The sequence below is a fragment of the Oryctolagus cuniculus genome, chromosome 17 (genome assembly GCF_051225735.1).
Source record: "Oryctolagus cuniculus isolate XC-2025 breed Fujian yellow rabbit chromosome 17, ASM5122573v1, whole genome shotgun sequence".
Classification (NCBI taxonomy): Eukaryota; Metazoa; Chordata; class Mammalia; order Lagomorpha; family Leporidae; genus Oryctolagus; species Oryctolagus cuniculus.
This window is the reverse complement of record NC_142883.1, coordinates 33,655,487-33,682,857: the sequence shown is the minus strand read 5'-3', so window position 1 is coordinate 33,682,857 and position 27,371 is coordinate 33,655,487. Positions and strand designations below refer to the sequence as shown.

Sequence of the window (27,371 nt, the reverse complement as noted above, 5' to 3'; positions counted from 1 at the left end):
AGGGCCTGGGCCGGTGGGGTGAGGCCCTCCTGGCAATCTGAAGACAGGGACAGGACACGGAGAGGCCTTCCCACCTTTCGCCCTACTCTGGCTCTGCCTTGCTCTCTATTATTTACAGCTCCAAGCTGAAGCTGCCTACCTCTGGTTTTTTTTTTTTTTTTTTTTTTTGACAGGCAGAGTGGACAGTGAGACAGAGAGACAGAGAGAAAGGTCTTCCTTTGCCGTTGGTTCACCCTCCAATGGCCGCTGCGGCCGGTGCACCACGCTGATCCGATGGCGGGAGCCAGGTGCTTCTCCTGGTCTCCCATGGGGTGCAGGGCCCAAGCACTTGGGCCATCCTCCACTGCACTCCCGGGCCACAGCAGAGAGCTGGCCTGGAAGAGGGGCAACCGGGACAGAATCCGGCGCCCTGACCGGGACTAGAACCCGGTGTGCCGGCGCCGCTAGGCGGAGGATTAGCCTAGTGAGCCGCGGCGCCGGCCCCCTACCTCTGGTTTTAATCTAAGAAAGTCTAGGGGCCCCTGGGTGGTATAAGAAGTGAGCAAACACACTGCGGCACACACAGGGCATGTTATGCATAGACAAGGGCACGGATACTAATATGAAAAGCACACACACCAGCATGCATGTGCATTTGCACACAGGTTCCACACGTAGGTGCCAGTAACACACAAGAACAGTGATACATATGCACATGTGACATAGCTCGCATGGCACAAAATGACACACAGGGATATACACGAGACCCAGGGCACTTAATCAATATGATGGGATCTTCAAAAAGTTTATGGCAAATGGAATTAAAAAATAAGTTTATTTTGATGCAAACAATTTTGAAATGATGCCTCTGAGGGGGCATCAAAGAGTTTGTGGGGAATATGTATTAAGCAGAGAGTACACATGGATTTGCAGTAAAATAAAGCCTTTTAATTTAATTTGTCATGAACTTCTTGAAGTACACCTGCAATGACATAAATGTGACACATATCGCATATAAAAGCATACAGATACAAAGTGACATTCACATAATAAGCTTCACTCACATACATGTATGGTGACATTCAGATGTGATAAATATGAGGTAGATACATGAGGATGCATACAAGTGTATCACCATGCATATATGGGGGATATACATACACGCACACACACACATACACAATTGACCCTCCTTGTCTACAGGTTTTAAGGAAAATAGCTTTTAGAAATCCACATGTACTGAACATTTACAGCCTTTTTTCTTATCCCTTATGCAGTATAACGACTAAGAAGCATAGGCAGTATGAGTAATCTAGAGATGATTTACTGTAGCAAGGAAAAAGTATGGCTCGGTGTCTGTCACACCCTCTCCAGCGTCTGTCTCCACTGCACGGAGGTCCCGTGCCCTGGGTAATAGGCAAACACAGCAACATTTTATAAAAAGAGTTGAGCATCCTTGGGTATGGTATCTGCAAGGGTCTTGGAACTAATCCCCCACAGATACTGAGAGGTGCCTGTATCTGTCCATGTCCATGTCGTATGTCATCACACATACTGACGTGGCTGGGTGTAACATTACCAATAGTATAATGGCATGTAATGCCAACAGTGACACTTGACAAAAATGTATCATGACTCAGGTGTTATAATTGATACTTTCACACAATGGTAGCCTCCCATGCATATATCAGCATACACATAGATGATGTGGCAAACATATAAAAATATAAATTTATACGTAAAATATAAACAAAAATGCAATGGCACAGAAACAGACATAAACATCCAATGAGACTCAGATACAAAATACACACAAGCACACACACAATGGCCACTCCCACATAGAAATCTATTCTGTAAATGCATGCATATAGGAGTATCCTCAGACCTAAACATCAGTTACATACACCATGTAGCGGTGTGCCCATCGATCTACACACTGCTTTAGGGAAGAGACGATGTCCCCTCGTCCCATGTAACCCCCTCCCCCAGTTCCACCAGCTGTGATCTGGGTGGGGCCCACAGTCGGGCTCTGTAGTTCAGGGCCGTGGTTGCTATTCCATGGGAATGCCACACGAGGGCCCCCGAACTAGACTGAGACAGGCTGGTCTGGTGAATCCCAGGTTGGGAGAGGGGTTGCCTCCCTAGGGCCTCCCTTAATAATACCCTGTGTCTGGGCACTCCACCCCTAGGGCCTTGCCCCGACATAGACTCCTAGATGAAGGGGGTTCCCATGTCCTCGTGCCAAAAAGCCATTTTCTCACAGCAAAAAGGCTGGAGGCTGGACAGAGATGGACTTCCCGAGAATTCTGGGCAAAGCCAGGAGGTCTCCTCTGCTGGGCTGGGGCAGCCAGGGTGCCCCCCAAATGCGGTTTGCCAGGAGGACACCAAAGCAACCCTCTCTGCCCATTTCTACCCCTGTCTCTGCTCCCGTCTTCCTGTTTCCAACCCCCTGATTTCTTTCTTTGTCTCACCTCAGCTCCTGTCTTTCTCCGTCCTGCCCTTCTGTGCGGCTCGGTGTCGGTCACACCCGCCCCTATGTCTGTGTTCGCCAGTCCCACCCTTGGAAGGCACCAGGGTGTGTGGGGACGATGGCCGGGGAGGCCACCGTGGCGGGTGCTGGGCTGGCATCCCGCGAGGAACCTGCTCTTCCCTCTGTCCCGGCCCTGCCAGCCGGTCCAGCCCACCAGTTCATCGCCATCACCATGGAAACCAGCAGCCGACTTCCTATTGGTGGGCGGGAGGGGAGGAGGAGGGGGAGGGGAGGGCTGTTTCTCTCCTGCTCACCCCCCCATTCCAAGGCTCAGTCCTCCTCGGCGCCCACCGGCTCCGGGCTCTGGGATTGTAAGGGACCCCTGCAGTCCCCAGAGCTGAGGCCAGCAGGGGCAGAGACTATGAGCCCAGCAGCCCATCGACCCAGGCCTCCTTAGGACCAGCCCAGCCAGCAGCCAGGCAAGTGAGCAGCAGCGGAGAGGGGAGCAGGAGATAAAGGACCGGCGGATCACTGGGGCTCACCCCCCACAGCTCCCGAGGACCCTAGCCAGGCTGAGGGGTCGTGACGGATGGCCAGACTCACCGACACACACAGCATCAATACACCCAGCTGCAAGACACTGACACACTCAGCTACAACCAGTGACAGCATCACACATTGCCACAGCCCTGCAATACAGACACCCACCCACCCACACACACACAGAAACAACTGGCAACTCTGAAACAGGCACAGACGGTGACACACAGCGTCACCACCCTCCACACACACAAGTGGGGGCACCCTCCTCTAAACACGGACAGACTTGGGGACGCACACGCATACCCTCACCCGGGCACTGGCTGCTTGGTGGCCTCCCCACCCCCACAGGGACACCCTCGCCTCTCCACATACTCACGCACACAGCTGCGAGCAAACAGCGCTTGCACACCCCGGGTCCAGCTCCTGCAACCCCGACGCCTTCTGAAGCCTCCTTTGCGGGGGAGGAAGCACTCAGCCAGCCTTGGATGGAGCCTCGGTGAAGCCAGGAGCTCAGAGGGGAAAGGGTCTGGCCCGGCAGGACACTCACCAACCACCCACCGTGGCTGAGTGATGTCCCCCGGCCCAGGTTCTGGGGCCCCTTGGACCTACCATGGAGCAACTGACAACCTTCCCACCACCTGGGGACCCCAGAGCCGTGGAGCCATGGCCATTGCCCAGCTGGCAGAGCTGGACTCCGGGCCAAGGGGGCGAACCGGGAGTCGCAGCCCCAAGCATCGCTGCTACTCCGGCAGCTCGGCAGCTCGGCAAACTGAGGCCTGAGGAGAGTCCCAAGGCGGAGGGAGCCCGGAGCCCTGGTGCCATGGCGGGCACCGACCCTGAGGGAACAGAGGCTGGTCTGCTTAGCCAGGGGCAGCAAGCAGCGAGCCCTGGACCCGGGCACCTGAAGCTACAGGATAAGGAGGTGGAGGCTTTCCCTAAGGTAAGCGCTGTGAGAGGCTGCAGTCTGCGAGGCGGGGGTCTCTCACTCCCCTCCAGCCTGGCCAAGAGGCAGGCGATGTGCGGCCGCACTGCCCACCTCCCCGGCACCCCGGGCCGGACTTGGCCGTGGGTCTCTCTCCATCTGTCCTCCCTCATTGCACAGGAATTTCAGTGGGTCCATTTTTTTTTTTTTTTGGTGGCCATTTGTCTGTCCTTCTCTCTGCCTGTCTGTCTGTATCTGGCCTTGGCCCTAGCCCTGGCCCTGCACTGCCTCCTCCCTGTCTGTCACTCTCTGACAATCTGGCTGTCCTTGGGAGCTGGGGGGCATTGAGGTATGTGGAGGTGTGTGGGGAGGAAGTGGATTCAGGGGCAGGGCTCAGGGCTCGGCTGAGCGGTGTGGGGGGAGGAGGTGGCGGACAGGGTTTGGGGTGGGTGTGAGTTGCAGAGAGAGCGCTTTGGGAGAGGGCAGGGGCGTCACGGCCCCGGAGGAGTCTGGAGGGCTGGCACTGCCTACAGAAGATGGGCAGGGAGGGCAGGGAAGACCCCAGGCTTGAAGGGTGCCACTGTGGTCAAGGACTGCACAGCCCCTTCTCCTAGGCCTCCTGTGCCCATCTCCGAAGGCCTGGGACAGAGAACTTTCTCCTCTCACTGTGCCCTTGGGCCGTGTAGGAGGGACGCCTCCACAGCAGGGGCTCTGGCTGGGTGGGGTGGGTCCCTGAGGGGCTCTACCCCCTCCTTTCCCATGCTAGGCCACGCCGAACGTGGGCTTTGGGGACAGGCCCAACGTGGAGCTGCTGAGGGCCCTGGGGGAGCTGCAGCAGCGCTGTGCCATCCTTAAGGAGGAAAACCAGATGCTGGTGAGGCTTGGAGAGCGGGGCCCTGGGTCCTGGCTGGAGCCAGGCCCTCTGCCTCAGTGCCCTCCTCATTCCATGAGCACCTGCCAAGTGGGGGGCTCCCTGGAGGTGACATAAGCCTGGAGCGGGTGAGCCCCTATGTAGAGTTGCCAAGGGCCCCCCTGTGAGTCCAGGGCTCCCGCCCGAGGCCTGAGCAGTTAGGATTGGGTTTGTGGGGGGGTGCTCCCCACATGCCCCAATTCTGGCTGACCCCTTGTTAGAGAAAGAGCAGCTTTCCCGAGACGGAGGAGAAAGTGCGGAGGCTGAAGCGGAAGAACGCCGAGCTGGCGGTCATTGCCAAGCGCCTGGAGGAGAGGGCACGGAAGCTGCACGAAACGAACCTGCGGGTGGTGAGGAAGGAGCCTGCTGGGTGGAGGCCGGGTCGCAGGGGCAGGGCCTGAGGGGCTGGGGCTTGCAATCAGAGATGCTTAGCACCCAGGAAAGCAGGGAAGCAGGGATCCAGGCGCTGGAGTGCAGGAGGGCAAACGCCAGCCCGGGAGGAAGCTGAAGGTATCTGGAGCCACAGGAGGGAGAGGAGGCCTTGGCGGGGAGGTTCCAGGGCAGGTTGGGAGCAGGAAGCCGGACTACCACGTGCAGGGCCGGCTGCAGCCTCCTGCTGAGCTCATGCAGGGTGCAGAGCTGGAGTGGGGGAGGGATGAGACCCATCACTGTGGCAGCATCCTCTGGACCTAAAGTAAGAGGTGCAGTTAACCCTTTCAGTCCCATTTGGTGACTGCCGGGTTGAGGCGGACTGAGGCCCTAGGCAGGATCCAGAAGCAGGGGGCCAGGCTTCCAGGTTTTCATCCTGGCACTGCCTCATTCAGGACTAGCTGGGGAGTGGGAGAAGAGCCCCCAGGCCTCAGGTGACCCCTGGCCTTACCCCTCCTCTGGCTAGGTGAGTGCCCCTCTGCCCCACCCGGGAGCCAGCTTGGACTTGTGTCACAAGGCCCTAGCCCGCCAGCGAGCCCGGGACCTCAGCGAGACAGCCAGCGCACTGCTGGCCAAGGACATGCAGATTGCTTCCTTGCAGCGGGAGTGCAGGGAGCTGCAGGCCAGGCTCACCCTGGTGGGCAAGGTGCGAGGAGGCCCCGCTCACCCCTTCCCGCTCCACCCAGCCTGTGGGATGCGGACGAGATGTTAATGAGATGCAAATGACACGGGGAGGTGGAGGCTGCTGGAGAGTAGGTTCCCCTGGCAACGGCCCAGGTGGAGGGAGGAATGAGCCTGAACTGAAGGGGGTGGAGCCATCCGCCCCAGACCTGGGCATTTCTGCAGCTCCAGGCTGGGGGCTGTGCCAGCGTGTCTGAATGAAGGCACACACACTTCACGCTGGCGTGGAGGAATGCTCACCAGGCATGTAGCACAGTGCCCGGCACGCCGTGAGCGCCCCGTAAATGAGTTGCGGCGGCTGTTTGCGCACAGGCTAGCAGAGGCATATGCCTGCAAACGCACGCACAAACGACAAGGCATGTATAGATGGGAGGACGCGCACGCTTCCGTGCCTGGGCCAGGTGGAGGGCGGGCTCCGCCAGGGACGGCTTGGGGTTAGGCCTGACTTTCCTCTCTGTGCCCTCACTCCCAGGAGGGTCCCCAGTGGCTCCACGTGCGGGACTTCGATCGGCTGCTGCGCGAGTCGCAGCGGGAGGTGCTGCGGCTGCAGAGGCAGATCGCCTTGCGCAACCAGCAGGGGCCACCTCCGCCGCCCCGGCCTCCAGGCCCCGCAGTCCCGGTCACCAGAGCAGGGGCACCGGCCCCTGGGGCCCCGGGAGAGGTGAGCGTCGGCGCCAGGGCAGGTGTGTGGGTGTGTGCAGGTGAGGGGTGGGAGCGACCCCAGGATCTCCCCCTGCATCGCGCTCAGAGCCCGGCGAACCCTGTGGTGCCGTGCGCGCACTCCCAATGTCTGGAGAGCTTTCCCGACCTGGCGCAAGGCCCTCTCCAAGCCACAAGAGCTCATACCTGTGCCGCGCCCGCCCCCGAGTGTTCCGGGGTTCCGCCCTCCGGAGACCTGCGTCCTGCGGGGCCCGCCCGGCCGCCCCTGCCGCGCCGCCAGTGGTACGGCCCGGCAGCAAATCCCTGGTTGCCCTGGCAGCCGCCCGGGGCCCAGCCCGCGCTGCCTCCTCCCGCCGCCGCGGTAGAGCGGGGACGCCCCCTTCAGAGCCGGTCCGGCCCGCCAGGCCTGGCCCCGGCTTCTTGGGGGCGGCGGTGCATCTGCCCGGGCTCCAGGTACAGGCGACCCTCCCTGCGCTGGGGCTCAGGCGGCCCTTGTCCCCAGGGCCAGGAACCTTCTCCAGACCCCCTGAACTTCGGGGTCTGGCTCCTCTCCATCATCCCAGGTGGGCAGCACGTAGGCCCACCTCCTTCTGGGAAGAGGGATGGGAGGAGGGGACCCGGTGGTACCAGGGCCTCTGGGTGGGGGGTGCTTCTTGCTCAGATTTTGCTCCTCTGCCTGGCCCAGGGAGAGCGAGGCAGCTCCCTTCAAGCCCCTTGCCCTCTTGAGGTTTGTGTGGATAAATGGAAATGGGATAGGGGTGGGCTTGGAGGAGCCAGGGAGGGGTCTGGCCAGGCTTGCATCGCTCTAGGCCAAGCCTAGATTCGGGTGATCCAAACCCCCTAGCTTGGGGAACACGGTATCCCCCGGGGCCAGAGCAGTCTCCTAGCTCTCTGCCCGCTCTCCTAAAGGACACCCAGGACAGTTATTGAGTACAGAGCAGGGCTGCTGCTGGAAGCTAAAAAGGGAAAGCTTTGGCCTGGATAAAGGAGCTGTCTCTCAGGGCACAGGCAGGTCCCAGGATCTCAAAGCACTTACAGTGTAGGGGCACCAGGGGCAGCCTCTAGACTTCTACATCAGCTGGAGATGGTGGGAGGGGGTGGCCAGGCAGCTCCCCTCTCCCCTGGCAGGGGTCTTGCTGCTCACTGTACCATGAGGTGGGGACACCCCGTTTCCCCCCACCCCCCCACTCCCCACATCTCTACAGGCAGGCCAGGCTGGGAGCAGGCTGCCCTGGGGCCCTGTTTCAGGTGCCAGCCCCTGCCCCTGGGCATTTCCAGGCCGCATCCCAGCAGGATGTGGACAACCCAGCGGTGGTCCTAGGGGAGCCAGAGAAACAGCAGAGGGTGCAGCAGCTGGTAAGTGCGCAGGGTGGAGGCTGGAGGTGACCCGCCATGGGCAGATCTGCCTTCCCCCATGAGGAGCCCTGGATTCTGACCCCACAGGAGTCGGAGCTCAGCAAGAAGCGGAAGAAATGCGAGAGCCTGGAGCAGGAAGCCCGGAAAAAGCAGAGGCGATGTGAGGAGCTGGTGAGCTCTGGAGGGCCGCCCGGGCGGCCAGGCGGGGGGCTCCCGGTCAGTGGTCAGTGCTGCCGTCACCCCCTCTGCCCACTGCGAGACCCCACTGTTCCGCGTGCTCCGCGAGGCTTTCCTTTCCTGGCTGATGCAGGGGAGGAAGGCTCTGCCTGGGCGGGCAGGGGACTGTCTGTGGGGAGAGGCGCGCCGTGGGTGTTGGGCACCCTCCACAGAGCTCCCATGCCCCTGCCCCAGGAGCTGCAGTTGAGAGAAGCCCAGAACGAGAATGCCCGCCTGGCGGAGGAGAACTCGCGGCTGCACGGGAGAGCCACAGAGAAGGAGCAGGTGCCAGTTCTGCCCGCGTGCGCTAAGGGCCTGGGCCCCCAACAAGGGGCACGTGCTTAGGGTCGGGTATACAGAGCTCTGTTCCCCTTGGTGAGGGAGCTGGTGGGACAAGGCCACACGCCCAGCTCCCTGCCGCTGCCCCCTTGCCAGGTGGAGTGGGAGAATGCGGAGCTGAGGGGCCAGCTCCTGGGGGTGACGCAGGAGAGGGACTCAGCCCTTCGCAAGAGTCAGGGCCTGCAGAGCAAGCTGGAGAGCCTGGAGCAGGTGCTGAAGGTGAGGGCCTGCGTGTTTAGGGGAGGGCACTGGGCCCTGGGACAGCAGATGTGGCCTGTGTGTGGCACTGCCAGCCCCCCTCCTCCAGCCCAAGTCCCCTTTCCCAGAGGGGGTGTGGAGCAAATGGTACCCAAGGCTCCCTCGTCTTAAGATTTTTCTGTAGAAACTGGAGCTGGGGACATTGGCCTTGACCCAGGGTCTTGTGCTTCAGCATATGCGGGAGGTGGCCCAGCGGCGGCAGCAGCTGGAGGTGGAGCATGAGCAGGCTCGGCTCAGCCTGCGGGAGAAGCAGGAGGAGGTCCAGAGGCTGCAGCAGGTATGGGCAGCAGTGAGGGAAGCGCCACCACCTCACCACCCCCTCACCCGCCCGACTGGCGTCTGTGGAGCACCTGCTGTGTGCCAGGCCCTGTGCTAGGTGCTGGGTGAGACAGTGGTGAAGAAAGACCAAGTCCTGTCCAAGCAGCTAATAAGCAGATCCTTGAATGAGCCGATTCCAGACACCGACAGCGAGATGGGGGAGATGAGCAGGCTGATGCGACAGTGACTGGGACTGGATGAGGAGCCACTTTAAGGAGGTCAACAGGGCAGGCCTCCCTGTGGAAGCGACGAGTGAGCTGAGACCTCAAGGGCAAGAAGGAGCCAGCCAGGAGGGCCAGGGGAGGGCAGGCCAGGTGGGAGGAATGGCTGTGCAGGTGCTCTGTGGTCGGGGAGAGCTGGATCTGGGACCAGTGTAGTTAGGATACGGCAAGGGGTGCCAAGGAGCAGGAAAGAGCCAGAAGCTTTGGGGTGTCCAGGCCGCGGCAAGAGTGTGGGTGTTTTGCACTATGAACGGGTAGAGGCTGTTGTATGTGGCACTTCAAAGATCTAAGCAGGGGAGTAACAGGATCTGGTTGGTAACTGTCGAAGAGCACATTGTTGGCGCTGTGTGGCTGCTCTGTGGAGGCAGGCGTGGAGCAGGGAACGCCGGGGCTGGCAGTGGTCCGGGCGCAGGTGACGGGTCGTCTGCAGAGCGGGGACAAGTGGGCAGACTCAGAATGGAGTCTGGGGACAGAGCTGACAAGACTGACGGTGGGGTTACAGCTGAGTCCCTCCTGTGTCACCATTTGCTGTGTGCACCTGCTGGGGGTGGGCGAGGGGACAGGGCAGCAGATCTGGGAGGCCCGGGAGTCCCAAGTTCTGAGCTCTGCCTTGGTCAAGTCCGTGTTGCGTGTTAAACATGCAGGTGGCCGTGGCCGTGGACAATTGGGTGTGTGAGTGTGGGGGTGGGGAGGAGCGGTTCTGGGAGGTATTTGGAGTCCTTGGTGTGTTTAGCTGCGTGACTAGATGGGACCCCCTTGGGAGAGAGGGGAGGGCAAAGAATGGCCCATTACAGTGTCCTGGGCACCCTGACCTTCAAAGTTGGAGAAGACAAAGGGCAGGCTAGAGAGACTAGGAAGGAGGAAACCAGGAGGGTGGAGTTCCAGACAGAGAGGGAAGCGGTCAGGCACAGCAGCTGCCTGGCCCCTTTGCCTCTGGTCTAAGATCTCGTCCAGGGTGGGAGCCAGGGAGGGAGAAACCCTTCAGCCACCGCCCTCCCCGGCGCCCTCTCCTTCTCTCTCGAGCCTTGTCTCGCCACCCGCTATTTCCTCCCCTCCTCCACCCCCTCCCGCATTCTGCCTCCTCCCACTTGCAGGCCCAGGCAGAAGCCAAGAGGGAACATGAAGGCGCCGTGCAGCTGCTGGAGGTAGGGGCCCGGAGGAGGCCACCAGTCCCCCCACCTTGGGAGGGAGGCGGTGGCTTTAGATAGCTGCTGTGATGGACAGCGGGTTGTAGGAGGGGCCTTCAAATGCTCCAGGGCCTGGGGGAGACCCTCCGCCATGGGCCCATTTCTCCGGCTGGGGCCTGGCAGGGCTGGGGGGCTCCTGGGCTTGGGGGCAGCAGCCTCCGTTGCCACCCCCGGGGGCTGCCTTCAGCCTCCTTCCAGCTGGGCACTGCTGAGTCAGCCCAGGGAGCTAACTGGCTGGAGTGCCCTGAGCGGCTCCTCTTTCTCCCTCCCTCCCCGGGTCGGTGACCTACAGGGCTAAGGGTTCTAACCTGTCCTCTGCACTTTCCTTCCCTGCCGCAGTCCACCTTGGATTCCATGCAGGTACAGCCCCCGGGTCCCCCCGCCCCCCTCCCCACACCTCTCTGGGCTGGCCGAGCTGCGGCTCTTCCCTTGGGGCCAAAGCAGCCCCGGCTCTCATGTCCAACAGAGTGGGCATCACTGGCACAGACCCGGGAATCCTTAGGTGGGCTGGGGTCCCCTCCTCCCAGGCCTGCGGCTGTGTCTGGCCGACGTGGGGTGGGGCTGCCCTCCGCTCATTACCAGTTGGCTCATGGTGCTGGGGGTGTTGGCCAGGAGCAAGCCCCGGAGCTCAGGACTCTCTGGATGCCTTCTGGGGAACTGGCCCGATTCCATCTCAAAGTGTCCCCGGCTCCTGTCTGTCCTTGCTGTGGGCAGGGATTTGGTTGTCGGCGGTGGGAGGGTGGTGAGGGGCGGGGCTGACATGACAGTGCTGGCCAGCAGTGATGTCCCACAGCCCTGGACTTCGCCCTCAACTCAGACACCGTTGAGGGCAGTGGGAGCAAGCCCGGCCGAGGGTTGGGTGGGTGTGCACTGAAGCCTGGTGTGGTGATGGCACAGGCTGGCACCGGGCAGCTTTGCCAGGCCTGGTGGCTCATGGTGGGTCTTGGCGCAGGCCCGGGTTCGAGAGCTCGAGGAGCAGTGCCGGAGCCAAACCGAGCGCTTCAGCCTCCTGGCGCAGGAGCTCCAGGCCTTCCGCCTGCACCCTGGCCCCTTGGATCTGCTCACATCCGCTCTGGGCTGTGGTGCCCTCGGAGACCAGCCACCACCCCCCTGCTGCTGCTCTACCCCCCAGCCCTGCCAGGGGTCTGGCCCCAAAGGTAAGGCAGACTGCAGAGACGCTGACCTGGGATCCCGGGGCCTAAAGAGCAGGGAGGTGAGAAGCAGAGGACAGCAACTCATCCAACGTTACAGAGCAAGTTAGAGCCGTGCCTGGCCAGAACCGGGCTCTGATGGGGGAAAGCAGAGCCCACAGGAGCGACTGCTCTGGAGTCTGGCCCAGGCATCCCAGGCTCCTTTTCCTTCCCCGCCAACAAGACCTCTGTGGTCATGGCTGGGAATTGGACGGTAAGTTGGCAGCAGGCAGCGTGGCCTTGTGAGAAGTCAGGGCCTGGGAGAGGTCAGATCTGGGGGTCCCAGCTCCCTTCACTCAGCAGCCGTGTGATCGTGAGCAGCTGTGTACCCTCCGGTTTATAAGCCAGGAGGCCCTATGCTGTAACACATGCATCGCGTGCAGCTGCTCTCTAGAGCTTATGAAATCACAGTTGTGAGTCTCCTGCATCTCTGCTCAGTCAATTTCCCTTATGGAAAGAAACTTGGATCTGGAGGGCCTGACTCCCATAATCCAAGAGGCTCCGCCCTGTCTCTGGGGTCCCACCTCAGGCCACACACCCCCAGCCCACCTGCCGTCTTCTCTTTAGACCTTGACCTCCCGCCAGGCTCTCCAGGGCGCTGCACCCCAAAGTCTTCTGAGCCCGCCCCTGCCACTCTCATTGGAATCCCTCGAAGGTCAGCCAAGAAAGCCGAGTCTCTCTCCAACTCCTCTCGCTCCGAATCTGTCCACAACAGCCCCAAGTCATGCCCTACGCCCGAGGTCAGTACTGGGGAGGGGCACTGGTTTTGGGGGAGAGGGAGAGACAGGTGGCTGTGACCTCCCCAGGCCCCCAGGAGCTGGGAGTGGACTGCCCACTGTGGTCAGGGAGCTCGGGTGGAGCCTGTTCCCGCTCTCCAGGGCCTGCTGCAAGCCCCACCCTCCGGCAGCCCTGGGAGGCCGTGGTTGGCTGTTGGAGATACGGCAGTGCTGGGATCTGGCTGTGGCAGAGCACGTGGGAAACAGCCACCAGGACTGAAATCCCAGCTCTGTCTTAGAGGAGCCCCTGACCTTTACTGGGCTTGTTTCTTTCTTTCTTTTCTTTTTAGTGTAATTTTTTTTGAAATTTTAAAAAAGATTTATTTGCTTATTTGAGGGGTAGAGTTAACAGAGAGGGAGAGACACAAAGAAAGGTCTCCACACACTGGTTCACTCCCCAAATGCCCACAACGGCCAGAGCTGGGCTGACCCGAAGCCAGGAGCCAGGAGCTTTTTCCTGGTCTCCCCTGTGAGTGCAGGGGCCCAAGGACTTGGGCCATCTTCTACTGCTTTCCCGGGCCATAGCAGAGAGCTGGATCAGAAGAGGAGCATCTGGGACTTGAACCGGTGTCCATATGGAATGTGGGTGCTGCAGGCAGAGGCTTAGCCCACTATGCCACAGCGCTGACCCGGGCTTCAGTTTCGTGATCTGAATGCCGGGGCTAATGAACCGCCTTCTGAGGTGCTTGTGAATCCAGATGACCTACAAAACCATGAGCAGAGTGTCTGTTTCATGGGGACACCCGGCTGATCCCAAAGCGCGGCTGCTGTGATCATCTTTCTTGGCCGTCACTCACAGCTCTTTTGATCCTCTCGTTCCTTGTTCTACCTATAAACCCCAGAAAACGAAGGGGGCAGATCAGGAGCAGCTCTGCTCTCCAGGGTTTCAGAAAGTGGTAGAAACCGCCCCGGGCCTCTACTGCCCCCTGATGGGAAAGGAAGTTGCTGCTGGCTTTGGAGATGGCAATGAGGGGCTGCCTGCTGGTGCCAGGCCTTGGCAGAAAAGATAAGAAAGCCTGTTCCCAGGCCAGCCCCAGCAATCTGAACTAGGGTCGGAGGATCAGGGGCACTCTAAGACGTGGGCTAGGCAAGTGGACAGGAAGTTCTGAGCTCCAGGGCTAAACCGCCGTAGTAGTGTGGCCAGGTGAGAGGCAGGGACTTCTCCAGGCACTTCCTGCCTCCTTGCTTCCAGCTCCTTATAACTGGGGTGCTTTGCTGCGTTTGTACCAATGACACCCGCTCCCTACATTGGCGGTGGGTGGGGGGCGACGACCTTATTTACTGGCTTTGCTGCAGCTGTGTCCAGGCTGCAGGCTCGCCCCACGCACCCTGCCCAGGGCATCTGGGCTCATCCAGGACCTGCCGGCCCAAGACCTGATCTCGAAGTTGTTGGGGGCTCCTTGCTGCTGGCCTTGTCCAGCACGCATGCGCTCATCTTCCCTCCTCAGAGTGTGGGGTGCTCCTCCTCCAGCCTGGAGACCTGCCCGTGCTGCCTCTGGCCCAGGGCCTTGGAGAGGAGCCAGCCCTTTCTGTCTGCCCCCAGGTGGATACCGCCAGCGAGGTGGAAGAGCTGGAGGCAGACAGTGTCTCCCTGCTCCCAGCAGCACCGGAGGGTGGCCGGGGAGGAGCCAGGATCCAGGTCTTCCTGGCACGCTACAGGTGAGCCTCTCACCCTCATCTCACCTTGCCCCCCACTCAGCATCTGGGGTGGATGGGAGGAGGGGGCTGGGACAGAGACGTCTGGAGGTGGTGGGGACAGCACAGAGACCCCAGTGGGATATGATCTCGTGATCTCACTGGGGCAAGACAGGCACCATGAGCACTGCACTGGCTAAGGTGGTTGGCCGGTCTCCGTGAATGACAGTGGGGGAGGGAAGGCAGGCATGGGACTCCACCTCCCTCCTCCCCCTCCTCTGTTCCTCCTCCGACAGCTACAACCCCTTCGAGGGCCCCAATGAGAATCCAGAGGCAGAGCTGCCGCTGACAGCTGGCGAGTACATCTATGTCTACGGAAGCATGGACGAGGATGGGTTTTTTGAAGGTATGACAGCAGTAGGGGGTCGTGCTGTCCATTCCGTTGCTAATGAGCCCCGGTTCCCTCCATTCAAATGCCCCCTCTCCCCAGCTCGCTCGGCCTACCATACTTTTCAGACTTGGCTAAGAGGCATGTGGAGACCTGGCTGCCCGTGGGGAGAGAGGAAGAAGGGAACACTGGGCCTCACCAGAGATCTGGCCTCAAGCAGGCCAGGCCAGGCCAGGCCAGTGGGGAGTTCTGTCGTGATTCCTTTGTGTGCTGGTAGTCGGGGGCAGGCCGTGCTCAGCCCTGGAGACACTCAAGGTCGGGCACGTAGCACAGATTTGATGCTGGATGCCACTCAGGTACGGGGAGGAGAAAATCGGGTCTCGAGTTCAGGCGAAGGTGTAGACAAGTGTTAGCACGGGAGCTTCACGAAGGCTCTCCAGTTGCCATGGGGTAGCCACAGGGCTCATGAGGCAAGTGTGGTAGGTGCCCCACTGAGACCGGGCAGCAGGGCAGGGCCTGTGGAAGGAATGGCCAGGGAGACTTCCCCAGGCTGGCCTTGGCCTAGGTGCCGGGCTGCACCCTCAGCAGTGAGGGGGACCACCCTGGGTAGGGCCTGGGTGAGGCACAGACGGGGCAGGGCGAGGACTGCAAGTGCACATAGAGGGCCCAGGAAAGGGATTAGTGGGAGGCAGCAGGGACTCCCCTGGGGCCGCCTGGCCCAGGGCCGGGGAGAGACACCCCAGAGCCTGCTCAGCAGCTTGCCTTGGGCACCCACTGGGAATGGCGATATCTGGTTTTGAGGCTCAAACAGCTAAATTCCCCAGAGGAGCAGATTCTGAAGAGCAGGATTAAGTAGCTTCCCAGGGAAAAAGCAAAGCAAAGACAATCCTAAATACCTTTTTTTTGGAGGGAGGTGGCAGAAGCCTCAGGATAAACTCACCCCAGATGACGAGAATTTGAACTGTACAGTCAGGGTACATGGGGCTGGATGGCAAGGGCTGTGGAGAGCTGGGCGTAGGATCCCATCTTCCCCGTCCAGCTTTAGCCACGGGGCTGCTCCTCACCGTTCTCAGTGGCCTGCGTTTCCAGCTTGGGCCCAGGCTCAGCTGCCACCTTGCGGGCTGTAGATTTGCATGGTGCCAGGGCTCCGGCTTTAGCTGCGCTGTAGTTCTAGTGCTCACATCAGCTTCCCAGGGCTGCCCTAACACATGCCCCCCAGCCACGTGGCCCCAGGGGAGTCCCTGCCCTTGTCCCAGCCTCTGGTGGTGCCAGGTGTTGCGTGGCTGTGACCACGTCACTCAGACGTCTGTGTCCGTGGCCCCCTTGCCTGCGCCTCTTCTTTCTGGGTCTCTGTCTCTTCTGAGGACGCTTGTTAGACTTAGAACCCACCCAGATAATCTGCAATGATCTCGTCTCAAGGTCCTTCATGTGGGGCTGGCGCCATGGCTCACTTGGTTAATCCTCTGCCTGCGGCACCGGCATCCCATATGGGCACTGGGTTCTGGTCCTGGTTGCCCCTCTTCCACTCCAGCTCTCTGCTGTGGCCTAGAAAGGCAGTGGAGAATGGCCCAAGGGCGTGGGCTCTGTACCCGTATGGGAGACCAGGAGAAGCACCTGGCTCCTGGCTTCCAATCCGTGCAACGCCGCTCATAGTGGCCATTTGGGGAGTGAACCAACGGAAGGAAGACCTTTCTCTCTCTCTCTCTCTCTCACTGTAACTACCTGTCAAATAAAAAAAAAAAAAAAAAAAAAAAAAAAAAAAAAAAAAAAGATCCTTCACATAAATGCATGGGCAAAGGTCTTTCTCCAAATAAGGTCACGCTCACAGTGTCTAGAGATTAAGACATATTTGGATGACTGCCATTCTACTCATTGTAATCAGATCATAAATTATATGTTCTAATTAAAAATATTTATTTAGTTATTTGACAGAGGGAGGGAGGGAGGGAGGGAGGGAGGGAGGAAGAGAGAGAGAGAGAGAGAGAGAGAGAGAGAGAGAGAGAGATATCTTCCATTTGCTGGTTCATTACCCAAATGCCTGCAACAGCTAGGGCTGAGCCAGGCCAAAGCCAGGAACCATGAACTCCATCCGGGTCTCTCACTTAAGTGGCAGGGACCCAAGTACTTGGGCCACTTTCTGCTACCTTCCCAGGCTCATTAACAGGAAATTGGATGGGAAGCAGAGGAGTTTGAACTTGACCAGCTCTCCAATATGGGATGCAGGCATCCCAAGCGGAGGCTTAACACACTGTACCACAGGGCCAGCCCATGATCTAATTTATTGAGATTCCATATTGTATCCTTATTTAAATTAAGTTTCCTTACTTTTTTTTGGTTCTCCTGCACAAGCGGGGGGGGGGGGGGCAATGGCTGCCAGGCACCCTTGCACTCAGTTCGGCTGACCCCCACCCCTGCCCTGAACCCTGGCCTCCACGTCCCCTTCCTCCCAGCTGTTCCCTGAGGATCTTTTTCCTTCTTTAACGTGCCTGTGATGTGACGTGCTGTGTGCCTAGCTCCTTTCTTCCTTACGTCCCTCAGACACCACCCCCAGACACGCTGCCTGCACCTTCCAGACTGACGCAGGCAGCCAAGCTGACCGCTGGTCCTGCTCGTAGACAGGGGCCTGTGTGGGTCCCAGCACCCACAGGGACTCCAGTCTCCGGCAGACACGTCCCTCCCGCTCCCTTCCCTGCCCATAGTGGTGGGTGGCTCTCCCTGCCCAGCTGGCTGGCTGTTTCTCCCAGAGGGAAGTCGAGGCCCCCCCATCCTGGCCCCAATCCTCGGGCCTGTATAAAATCTGCTATGGGAGCGTCACTGTGTTTCTTCAACTTGACCCGATAGCTCTCGAAGACTAGCACAGTAAACAGGCCCACAGCTGCTACCACTGGGCTGCGTGTGCTCTATTCATACGTGCCCCATAGAGCCTGGTCCTTCCACATCCTGCCAGCGTCAGCCCTGCCCGGAGCCTGGTGAGACGAGGGCTCAGCTCCGCCCTGCCTGAATCAGACTCTGCTTGTTAATAAATCTCGGCCTGGTGAACTGGAAGCAGCTTCACTCTAGATAACCAGAACCCTGACGCCACCCTCAGGGCGACGGCAGTGCCCGTCCTTGTAGCTGCACACATGGGTACAGGCTGACTTGCCGCTGCCCTCATACATTCGCTGGACCGGCTTTCTTTCTCTCTTTGTCTTCCCCTTCCCTACCCCTTCCTGTCCCTCCTCTGCCAGGGGAGCTCATGGATGGCCGACGGGGCCTGGTCCCTTCCAATTTTGTCGAGCGCATGTCCGATGACGACCTCCTGACCTCCCTGCCTCCGGAGCTGGCCGATCTGTCCCACAGCTCAGGCCCCGAACTCAGTTTCCTGAGCGGAGCTGGGGGCGGCAGCAGCAGTGGGGGGCAGAGCAGCGGGGGCCGCAGCCAGCCCAGGCCCGAGGAGGAGGAGAAGGAGGCCGCAGCGGAGGAGCTCAGTGGGAGCCCCCAGCCCGAGGGTCTGGGCGAGCCTCCCGCCGTGCCTTATCCCCGCCGCCTGGAGGTTCTCAAGCAGCTGGCCCACAGCGTGGTGCTGGCCTGGGAGCCGCCGCCGGAGCGAGTGGAACTGCACGGCTTCCGTATCTGCGTGAACGGGGAGCTACGTCAGGCCCTGGGGCCCGGGGCGCCCCCTAAGGCTGTGCTTGAGAACCTGGACCTGCGGGCCGGGCCCCTGCATGTTTCTGTGCAGGCGCTGACCAGCAGGGGCGGCTCGGACCCTCTGCGCTGTTGTCTGGCCTTGGGTGCCGGGGCTGGGGTGGTCCCTAGCCAGCTGCGGGTCCATAGGCTGACAGCCACGTCTGCTGAGATCACCTGGGTGCCTGGCAACAGCAACTTGGCCCATGCCATCTACCTCAATGGGGAGGAGTGTCCGCCTGCCCGCCCCAGCACCTACTGGACCACCTTCTGCAACCTGCGGCCTGGCACACTCTACCAGGCCCGAGTGGAGGCCCAGCTCCCACCCCGCGGGTCCTGGGAGCCAGGCTGGGAGAAGCCGGAGCTACGAGCTGCCTCCCTGCAGTTCACCACCCTCCCGGCAGGTGCGTGGGCTTGAGCGCTGGCGTCCGGAACCCGGGCCCGTGGGTGGTGGTGGGAGGGGCACCTGGCCCTGTTTCCAGCATTGGGGACGTGGCAGAGTGGGCTGGACTTCCTGGCCAGGAGCGTCTTAACGTTAGTGGGTCTTGTGCCCTGCTACCCCAGGCCCACCTGATGCCCCCCTGGATGTGCAGATCGAGCCAGGGCCCTCCCCTGGAATCTTGATCATCAGCTGGCTTCCGGTCACCATCGATGCTGCCGGGACCTCCAATGGTGTCCGGGTCACGGGCTATGCCATCTATGCCGACGGGCAAAAGGTATGGCCTGGGGACTCCACCTGCCTGGACCCTGGGAACGGGATGTGGGTCCTTGCTGTGTTCAGAGGCCTGGTCTCCTAGACCTGGCCCCCAGAGGCCCAGTCCCTGGCATTTGGGCGCTGTGTGGCAGATTGGTTAAGAGCATGGGCTTGGGCAGCGTGTGATGGATTTGAAAGTGGCTGCAGCACTGACACCATGTGGCCAGGAGCACTGCGATCAGGTGTGCGGAAGGCTGAGCTGAGGCGTGATGCGTCCTCCACTCGGCCGCTCAGCCTTCCCTCTCCCTCCTGTGCTCCCTTGGCCCTGCAGATCATGGAGGTGGCCTCGCCCACCGCAGGCAGCGTGCTGGTGGAGCTGTCCCAGCTGCAGCTGCTGCAGGTGTGCCACCAGGTCACCGTGCGCACCATGTCGCCCCACGGCGAATCGGCTGACTCCATCCCCGCTCCTGTCGCCTCGGCCCTATCTCCAGCCTGCCTGCTTGCCAGGGTCTCCTGCCCCTCACCACGACCTAGCCCAGAGGCCAGACCACCTCCTGCTCCGGCCTCCCCAGGGCTTGGAGACCCCAGCTCTCCCCTCCGGTGCCCTGCTCCCCATGGAACTCAAGATCCACCAGGGGGGCCTCCAACAAGCCCTGGCAGAGAGACGCCAAGGGGACCCCGAGAGGAACCGCTAGCGCCTTGCTCCCAGGTACCCTGTCTGGGGAGACTGGGAGCAGGTACAGGCTGGAGGGAGGGGCTGGGCACGTCCTCAGTGTCCTGCATTCCAGGGGGAAGCTGGGGGAGCTGCTCTGGGCACTGCAGAGCGGGGCACCGGCGAGCCAAGCCTGGCTGAGGGAGGCCCTGGCCCTGCGGCTCCCTCCCTGGCCAAGCAGGAAGCTGAGTGGACTGCGAGAGAGGCCTGCCTGGCCCCCTGCTCCAGGCAGGGGGCACTGGTGCAGAGGACGCCCGGTACTGAGGCCTGCTGCGGAGGAGATGCAGGGTCGGCGCTGAGAACTAGGGCCGAGGTAGGGGTTGGGGACCCACTGGACCACCTCAAACAATCGAGGCCTGTCTCCCTGTGTCTGCCCTCTGCCAGCACAGATCTGGGCACCCTCTTGGCTTGGCCCCTGCTCTGGCTCTGCAGCCGTTTCTTTGTTACATCTCACTGCACAGCTTTCTCTCTCTGGTTTGGTTCTGGTCCTCCGGCCTCTCCCTCCCCCCCCCCCCCCCGCCACCTCATGCACACCCCACTCTGGGCATGGCTCTTTTTCCCTCTGCCAAGGAACCTTGTTTTAAAAAATTATTTGTATTTATTTAAAATGCAGAGGGACAGAGAGCTCCTCTCTGCTTGCTAGTTCTTTCCCCAAATGCCTGCAAAGCCAGTGCTGGGCCAAGCTGAATCCGGGATCCAAGAACTCCATCTGGGTCTCCCACACGAGTGGCAGGGACCCGAGTGCTTGAGCCATCCCTTGCTGCCTCCCAGGGCGTGCATTAGCAGGAGGCTGGAGTCAGGACTCTAACCCAAGCACTTTGATAAGACGCGTGGGCGTCCCAAGCAGTGTTTTAACCACTAGGCAAGACAGCCGCCCTGCGGCCCCTCGGTGCCCTGCCCTTGCTTGCCTCTTGCAGAGGGAGGACACGGCAGAGCTCGGGGGTCGTCTGGTGAACCCCCTTGTGGATCACGGCCGCAACTCAGACCTGTCAGATATCCAGGAGGAGGAGGAGGAGGAAGAAGAGGAAGAGGAGCTGGGTTCTAGGACCCGTTCCTTCCAGAAGCAGGTTGCTGGCGACAGCACCAGGGAGAGTGGGGCCAAGGTAACGGGGTTGCGGGGGGGACTGGTGGGCCCCAGACCTCACGGGCCAGGGCCTCCGCCCCTTGTGTCAGCAGCTGCTCCCGCCGCCGCTGAGTGCCAGCAGCGTTCTAGGTGTGTGGCGTGGGCCCTGTCTTAAGCAGCAGGTGTGGATAGGCCTAAAAGTGGCCTCTGCCCTCCTGGGGAGAAAGGGGGAGGAGGCAGTGCTTTTCTTCTGAGCCTTCTCTGGCTCCAGCCCATCAGGCCCAGGGCTGTAGCAGGGGGAGGGTTGGGAATGGCCTCTGTGCCATGACAGGCATGGCGGCTGCCCAGTGCGGGCAAACCCCTGTTCCTTGGGTGTATTCTCCAATTCTCCCTGGTTCTGTCTGGACCAGCCACTGTCCCTCTGGTTCTTTCTTCTTAGAGGAATCTGGGGGAGGGCTGTAGGGCTGTCCTAACCCCTGCCCTCATTTGGGGGCAAAGGTCACACCTCCCTCCTCTCCCCCCACGGACCCCTCTTCCCTGCCACCCTCCACTGCTCCCCCACCCCAGCCCCAGCCTGACCCCTTTTGTGAGACTGACAGTGATGAGGAGATCCTGGAGCAGATCCTGGAGCTGCCCCTCCAGCAGTTCTGCAGCAAGGAGCTCTTTAGCATCCCAGAGGAGGAGGAGGAGGAGGAAGAGGAAGACGAGGAGGAGGAGCAGCGGCGGGCAGGCCATTCTTCCAGAGCCCCTGGGCCGCCTGAACCTGCTCTGCTGGGGCTTGGCTGTGACGGCGGCCAGCCCCAAGGACCCGGCCTGTGTTCCTTGGCTGCAGAGCCCTCCAGGGGCGGGGACCGCCTGGAGGACGTGCCTGGAGTAGTTGGCGGAAGCAGCCGGAGGAGAGGAGGGGGCTCCCCGGAGAAGCCCCCGAGCCGCAGGCGGCCTCCAGACCCCCGTGAACACTGTAGCCGGCTCCTTAGCAGCAGCGGGCCCCAGTGTCCTGGGCGGCCGGGCCCCACGCGGGAGAGGGGCGGCTCCTCAGTTGTTGAGGGCACCAAGGTTGGCCTTGAGGCTGGCGGGAGAGGTCGGCTGGCTCCTTCCCGAAGGTGCCCGCGAGGCCGGGCCCCGGAATCCGGCCTGGCCAGCTGCCTCTCCCCCAAATGCTTGGAAATCAGCATCGAGTATGACTCCGACGATGAGCAGGAGGCGGGCAGTGGGGGCGTCAGCATCAGCAGCTCCTGCTACCCTGGAGACGGGGAGGCCTGGGCCACTGTACCTGGAGCCAGGCCCAGGGGCCCTGTGAAGGCCAGTCCAGGCCCCAGCCCCTCCTCCCGCCTCCCAGCCTGGGAGAAAGGGGAGCTGGAACGGAGAGGCCGCAGCACGACTGGCAGAGCCAAGGAGCCCCCCTCGCGGGTCCGTGCCCACTTCCCAGCCTGGGCAGCCCCCTGCCTGCTGTGGGCTGGTGGCCCTGCTTGCTGCCTACTAGCCACTCCCATTCCACGCTGCTGCTCCATCCGCAGAGGTGGGGCCGGGCCGCCGGGCTCTCCCATGCGCTCCTCCCACCCACATTCCCACTGCTTTGCTGCTTCGGCTGACCGCAGCTGGGATGCGCAGTGCTCGGGCGTCGGGCGTCGGGCGTCACCTTTGGCTGCCTTTGTGGGGTTAGCCTTGTCTTCAGGACACCAACTGTGGCGCCGTGGCCAGAGCCACCTATTCCTGGCATTGCCAGGGGGCCTCCTCTCCACGCCCCTCAGCCAAGTCCAGTCCCCTCCACTGCACTCCCCCTCTCGGGGGGCTGGGGCCCCATCCTGTGTGCCCCCCAGGGGTCTCTGGGGAGGCTGGGAGAGAACTGCTGTGCTGCTGCTCTGCTGTGCTGTGCTGCTGCTGCTGCTGCTGCTGACGGGCAGAGCTGGGGAGTGTGGGCGGGGTCCTCTCCCCACTCAAGGGCCCACGGGAAGGACGCTGTGTCACCTCTGCCCTCTGCCACCGTCTCTTTGCAGGCAACAGAGCCTGGGGAACCCAGAATGCAGGACAGCTCTGGGAGGAGGGGCTTCCAGCGGAGAGGGGCCCGGGGCCCCCGGCCAGGTGCCACAGAGCTGGGTGAGTGCCTGCCTGGGGTGGGGCGGGCTAGGCTTGGGGTGGGGGCGCCTTTCCTGACCCTGTGAGTGGAGCTCATCGAGTCACTGTGCTGTCCCCAACCCTCTGCACAGCCCCTCTGAGGAGCCCTCCAGAAACACTGGCTTCCCAGGACCTGCCTGTCAGGGTCTTTGTGGCCCTGTTTGATTATGACCCCGTGTCGATGTCACCCAACCCCGACGCTGGAGAAGAGGAGCTCCCGTTCCGGGAGGGCCAGGTCCTGAAGGTGACTGCACCGCCCTCCAGGCACCGAGCCCCAAACCCCAGTCGGAGTCTTGCCCGGCGCCCAAGGGATCCGAGCTGCGGTGCAGGACGTGGCGCCCTCAGCCAGCGCATGTGGGCTTGGGCCCTGCCCCTGGCGCTTCTAGCTCTGTGACCTCGCCCAGATTACTTGGGTTCCTCACTGGTAAAATGGGGACAGTGTGAGTGTCCAGCGCACGGGCTTGTCTGTGGATTATGATTCCGTGTGCCTTAAGTGCGTGAACACCAGGCTGCTCCATGATTTTGCCAAGTGTTGACTGAAGGCTCTGTGCTGCTCCAAGGTTCCGGGGCTGCAGGCTGGGGTGCGGTGGGGAGCAGGCCTTGCGGGCGTTGGCCGCTGATGCCACAGAAAGTCATTTTCCCTGAGCCCTGTGATCCTTGCTCGATTTCTATCCCACGGCCAGCAGGAGGAGCGTGGCATGTGCCCTTCTGCAGCCCCCAGAGCGGGAGCTGCTGGCCTGAGGGCCTGCGGTGCAGGGAGCAAGCCCAACTGGCCTCCCGAGACAACTGGTCTCCGCCGCCAGGTGTTTGGGGACAAGGATGCCGATGGCTTCTACCGGGGTGAAGGCGGAGGCCGCACGGGCTACATCCCCTGCAACATGGTGGCTGAGGTGGCCGTGGACAGTGCCGCGGGGAAGCAGCAGCTGCTCCAGCAGGGCTACCTGGCTGCAGAGACCCTCCCCGAGGCCTCAGGTAGGACCTGCCGCTCCTCCCCACCTGCCTCCCGCCACAGCAGGTGCAGCCCGGACCCTCCTGAGTGGCTCTGTGTGTCCGGGTGGCCAGGGTGCCTTATTTGTCCAGGCTCCAGGAGGGCCCGGCGGAGACCAAAGCCACCACGTGGAGCGGGAGTCTGTGGCTGAGCAGGTGGGCCCGTGTAGGAGAGTACGCTGGCGCTACGCTGTGCTGTGGGCTCCCGGAGGCCTGGGGAGGGGGCTTTTGCTGGGGATGGGAGATGAAGGCTGTTGAGAAGCAAGCCCAGCAGCCCTGGCACGGCCCTGGGTGTGTGCCTGAGTCACGGTCCTGTTCCCCGCCACACCTCCTCGCCTCAGTTTCTCTTTTCTGTCTGCTTCCTTCCTCGGGCAGGAAACGGTCCCTTTGTGTACTCCACAGCCCGCATAGCTGGGCCTCCGCCCAAGCCCCGCCGCGCCAAGAAAGGTGGGCAAGACCTTGTTCTCCTTGGGGGCCTGTGTGTTGTGGGGGGGGGGGTGCTGGAGGTAGCACTGCTCAGTCTTGGGGAGATACCTGAGGGGTTTCAGCAGTCAGTGAGGGCAGATCTCCCCCCACATCCTCCTCATCCCGTGGATGGCTCGGTGCCAGTGGGGACCCCGTTCCCCAAATCCGGCACAGCCTGGAGCTTCTCCCCCACCCTCTCTGGGCCTTCATTCACTACTGCACCACTGATGCCCGCTGAGCATCCCTCCCCTCATCACCCTGGCGCGAGGGCTGCATCCTGCCTGTCCTGCACCGCTCCCTGCCTGAGACGAACTCGGGAGAGGGAGGTGTGGGCTCACAGGCACCCTCTTTCCACAGCAGAGGCCGACAACCCTGTCCAACCCGGTCCAGGTGAGGAGCGAGCCCTGAGACCAGGGAAAGACGTGGTGGGGGGTGCTGAGTCGGGGTCAGGTCTCCAGTGCAGAGGGTGCTATGGGGCGGGGCCTGAGAGAGAATCCCGAGTCTTTTCCCCCGTCCCCACAGGGCCCCCCCAGCCAGTCCCCTCCGCTTGCCTGAAATCTGCGCACTCCATGGTGGCTGCGTTTGACTACAACCCCCGGGAGAACTCCCCCAATATGGACGTGGAGGTGAGGATCCCCGGAACGCACCCAGCAGAAGGGGAGGGACGGCCCGGCTGCCTTGGGCCGCACACCTGCCTCTCACTCTCTCCACAGGCAGAGCTGCCCTTCCGGGCAGGGGACGTCATCACCGTGTTCGGGGGCATGGACGACGACGGTTTCTACTATGTGAGAGCACTGTGGGACGCGGTGCACCGCCCAGCTCGGCTGCCCTCTCGGGGAGGCCCTCTTAGAGTGGTAGCCTGGAGGAACTGACCAGGTCACCCTGGACAGTGATGTTGGCGTCAGGCTGCACCCCAGGAACTTCCGGGCCAGGGAGGCAGGCTGCGGCCTCTTTCCTGATCTCAGTCTTATCAGCATCTCCTCCCCAGGGGGAATTGAACGGACAAAGGGGCCTGGTTCCATCCAACTTCCTGGAGGGCCCTGGGCCCGAGGCGGGAGGCCCAGACAGAGAGCCTGGGATGTCCCAGGCCGAGATTCAGGTCAGTGAGGAACTGGCTCCCTGCTCAGCAGTTTGGTTTCTACCGTGCTGGGGGTGGTGATAATGGTGGTAGGGTCAGCATGGTGTCCTGGCTGCGGCAATGACACAGGTGCCCCTGTGTACAGGGTGGCACCCCTGAGTTAATTCTAGAGGGCAGCCCAGCCTCTCCCTGTGTGTGCCCCTATCTGCAGAGGTGTGAGAGCAGTGACCCTGACCCCCAGGTCACCTGACCTGCTGCTGCAGGTGAGGGGGTGGTGTGCAGAAGGACCCCTGCCCCTCCACCTGTCAGCATCATCCTTGTCCTCTCAGGGTGTTCCCATCCTGCTGGGTCGCCCTCCACCCTGGTGCCTTTTGAAGCCAGCTGCCCCGTGCAAGGCCCACCTGCGGCTTCGGGGGCGGGCGGCATACAAGGCAGCCTGCAGCCTCAGGGGCAAGGCCTGGGTGAGGGGGCTGAACTCCCACCAAGGAAACGCAGGGCTTCTGTGTGCAGCAGTTTCAAATGCAAAGGCTCTGCCAAGCGGGACCCGGCCCTGTGCCCAGGCCACCTGCTGTCGGCCGGGAGCGTGCGGGTCTGTGCGTAACCCATCTCCCCTCTTTGTTCCCTGTTCTCAGAGAACGAGGAGGAGAAGAGTCCAGTGCTAGATGGAGATAGATATATGTAGAGAGAGCGACATGTAAGTGGGGAGATGGCCCCCTTTGTCCTGTGTGACCCCCTCCACCATGATCAGACAGGGGCCCCATTGTCTCACCCATTGCTTCCAGGCAAGGGGAGGAGATCTGGCCACGACCCAGGTTTGGGTCCAAGGTCATCCCTCCCTTTCCCTGTCCTTCTGGCCTTGCACTTGCCTGGGCCATGCCAGCTGTCATGGGGATGTGTGTCATCTTAGCCTGTGCCGTCCCACATTGGCCGACCACTCGTGTTCCAGTGCACACGCGGGTTGTGGAGCACCATGTGACATCCAAGCTGCGACTCATCCGTGGTATTATAATACTGCATAGCCATCGTATTATAATAGTGTGATTATTACTGGGGACAAGAAGGATGGCACTGTGAGGCCAGCAGGAACAATAGCGTCCACACCCTTGTCTTTTGTGTGGCCACCTGATGGGGTGATTGGATGCATGGTTTCCTTCCGGCTCTCAATTTTGCCTGCTTGGGGGACAAGAGGGGAGCTTGAATAGTTGAAACCCATAGATAATCCCAAGCCATGCCTCTCTGTTTCCCAGCATTCCCGCTCTCCTGGGATGCAGTGGGAGGAGCCCTGGGAGGGAGTGGTGGGGGCGGACTCCCCAGCTGGGCAGCAGCCCTGGCCAGTTGGCAGTAAGTGCTTTGACCTCTAGGTCTTGGAGGGCAGGGGTTGGGCCTCAGCTATGCACCTGTTTCCTGGCCTTTGCTCTGGGTTCTGTGGTTGGCTCCACACCGTCAGCTGGTAGGGGTTTGGTGAGGGGAAGGAAAGGGTACCCATGGGCTGGCTGGCGAGAGCCGACAGGGCAGGGCCAGGTGCAGAGGGACAAGGAGGGGACGTGGGAGCACAGGTGAGGAGGACTTTGTCGCAATTCTCGTTTGCACAACTCCAAGTCTTTAGGTGAGTGCTGTCTGGGGTGGGCAGAGGCACAGGGAGCAGCCCAGGCTTTCACATGGAGCAGGAGATTTGGCAAGTGGGTGCTAGGGCAGGGAGGCCTCCAGGAGAGGGTGGTGGGGCTGCAGAGCACTCCCTGGGGGGCCTGGCTTCCTGGTGGTCCTCTCCAGGGACATGCAAGGGGGACTCCCCTTGGGCCTGTGTGCATCAGGGCTGGCCACACCCCCTGAAGGCCCTGGGAGGGAGCTCCTGGTCTGGGAGGTGCTACGAGGGCGGGCTTGGGAGGCTCAGGTCTGGAGCCCGCATGGAAAAGGAGTCAGGGGTGGGGCGGGCATCTTCCCTGACCCCGCCCCTTCTCTCTCACGTTCTAGGACTGGGTCAGCAGCACACCAGGGCCCCTGAGGCTCCCCGGCTGGGCCTGTGTCCCCGGCGCTGACAGTCCTGCTAGCATCAATCCGGGGCCGCCCCAGGGCTCCAGTGAGACGGTCCGGGGCCTCCTCTCCATGGGGAAGC

At 61.6% G+C, this 27,371-nt stretch overlaps 1 protein-coding gene and 1 long non-coding RNA gene across 16 annotated transcripts in view; one reads left to right on the top strand and one right to left on the bottom strand.

The window, feature by feature from the left end:
• Positions 1–2,591, bottom strand: part of LOC127484382 (uncharacterized) — an 18,069-nt gene extending 15,478 nt beyond the window's left edge. The window contains exon 1 of the long non-coding RNA XR_016223785.1: positions 2,454–2,591. This is a non-coding gene — a long non-coding RNA (uncharacterized LOC127484382). The remainder of the gene's footprint in view (positions 1–2,453) is intronic.
• TSPOAP1 (TSPO associated protein 1) lies at positions 151–27,371 on the top strand. 15 transcript variants are annotated; one of them, XR_001795276.4, is made up of 33 exons: positions 151–3,935; positions 4,684–4,791; positions 5,049–5,177; positions 5,723–5,902; positions 6,410–6,598; positions 7,846–7,953; positions 8,041–8,124; positions 8,365–8,454; positions 8,605–8,727; positions 8,939–9,043; positions 10,400–10,450; positions 10,832–10,852; positions 11,445–11,649; positions 12,250–12,422; positions 14,002–14,117; positions 14,390–14,499; positions 17,709–18,548; positions 18,709–18,860; positions 19,170–19,547; positions 19,627–19,863; positions 20,468–20,653; positions 21,181–22,023; positions 22,611–22,710; positions 22,821–22,972; positions 23,532–23,700; positions 24,091–24,162; positions 24,538–24,570; positions 24,703–24,806; positions 24,894–24,965; positions 25,169–25,279; positions 25,891–25,952; positions 26,166–26,258; positions 27,230–27,369. XR_001795276.4 is itself a non-coding variant. In XM_002719267.6 (32 exons), exons 1-31 carry the CDS (start codon positions 3,606–3,608, stop codon positions 25,918–25,920), a joined length of 5,571 nt encoding a protein of 1,856 aa, XP_002719313.3. In that variant the 5' UTR covers positions 151–3,605; the 3' UTR covers positions 25,921–25,952; positions 27,230–27,371. The 15 variants fall into 15 exon arrangements, 11 of the variants coding, with proteins under 11 accessions (XP_002719313.3, XP_089173348.1, XP_008269460.3 ...); XR_001795275.4 differs by having other exon boundaries at positions 26,139–26,258; XM_002719267.6 differs by lacking the exon at positions 26,166–26,258 and having other exon boundaries at positions 7,876–7,953; positions 27,230–27,371.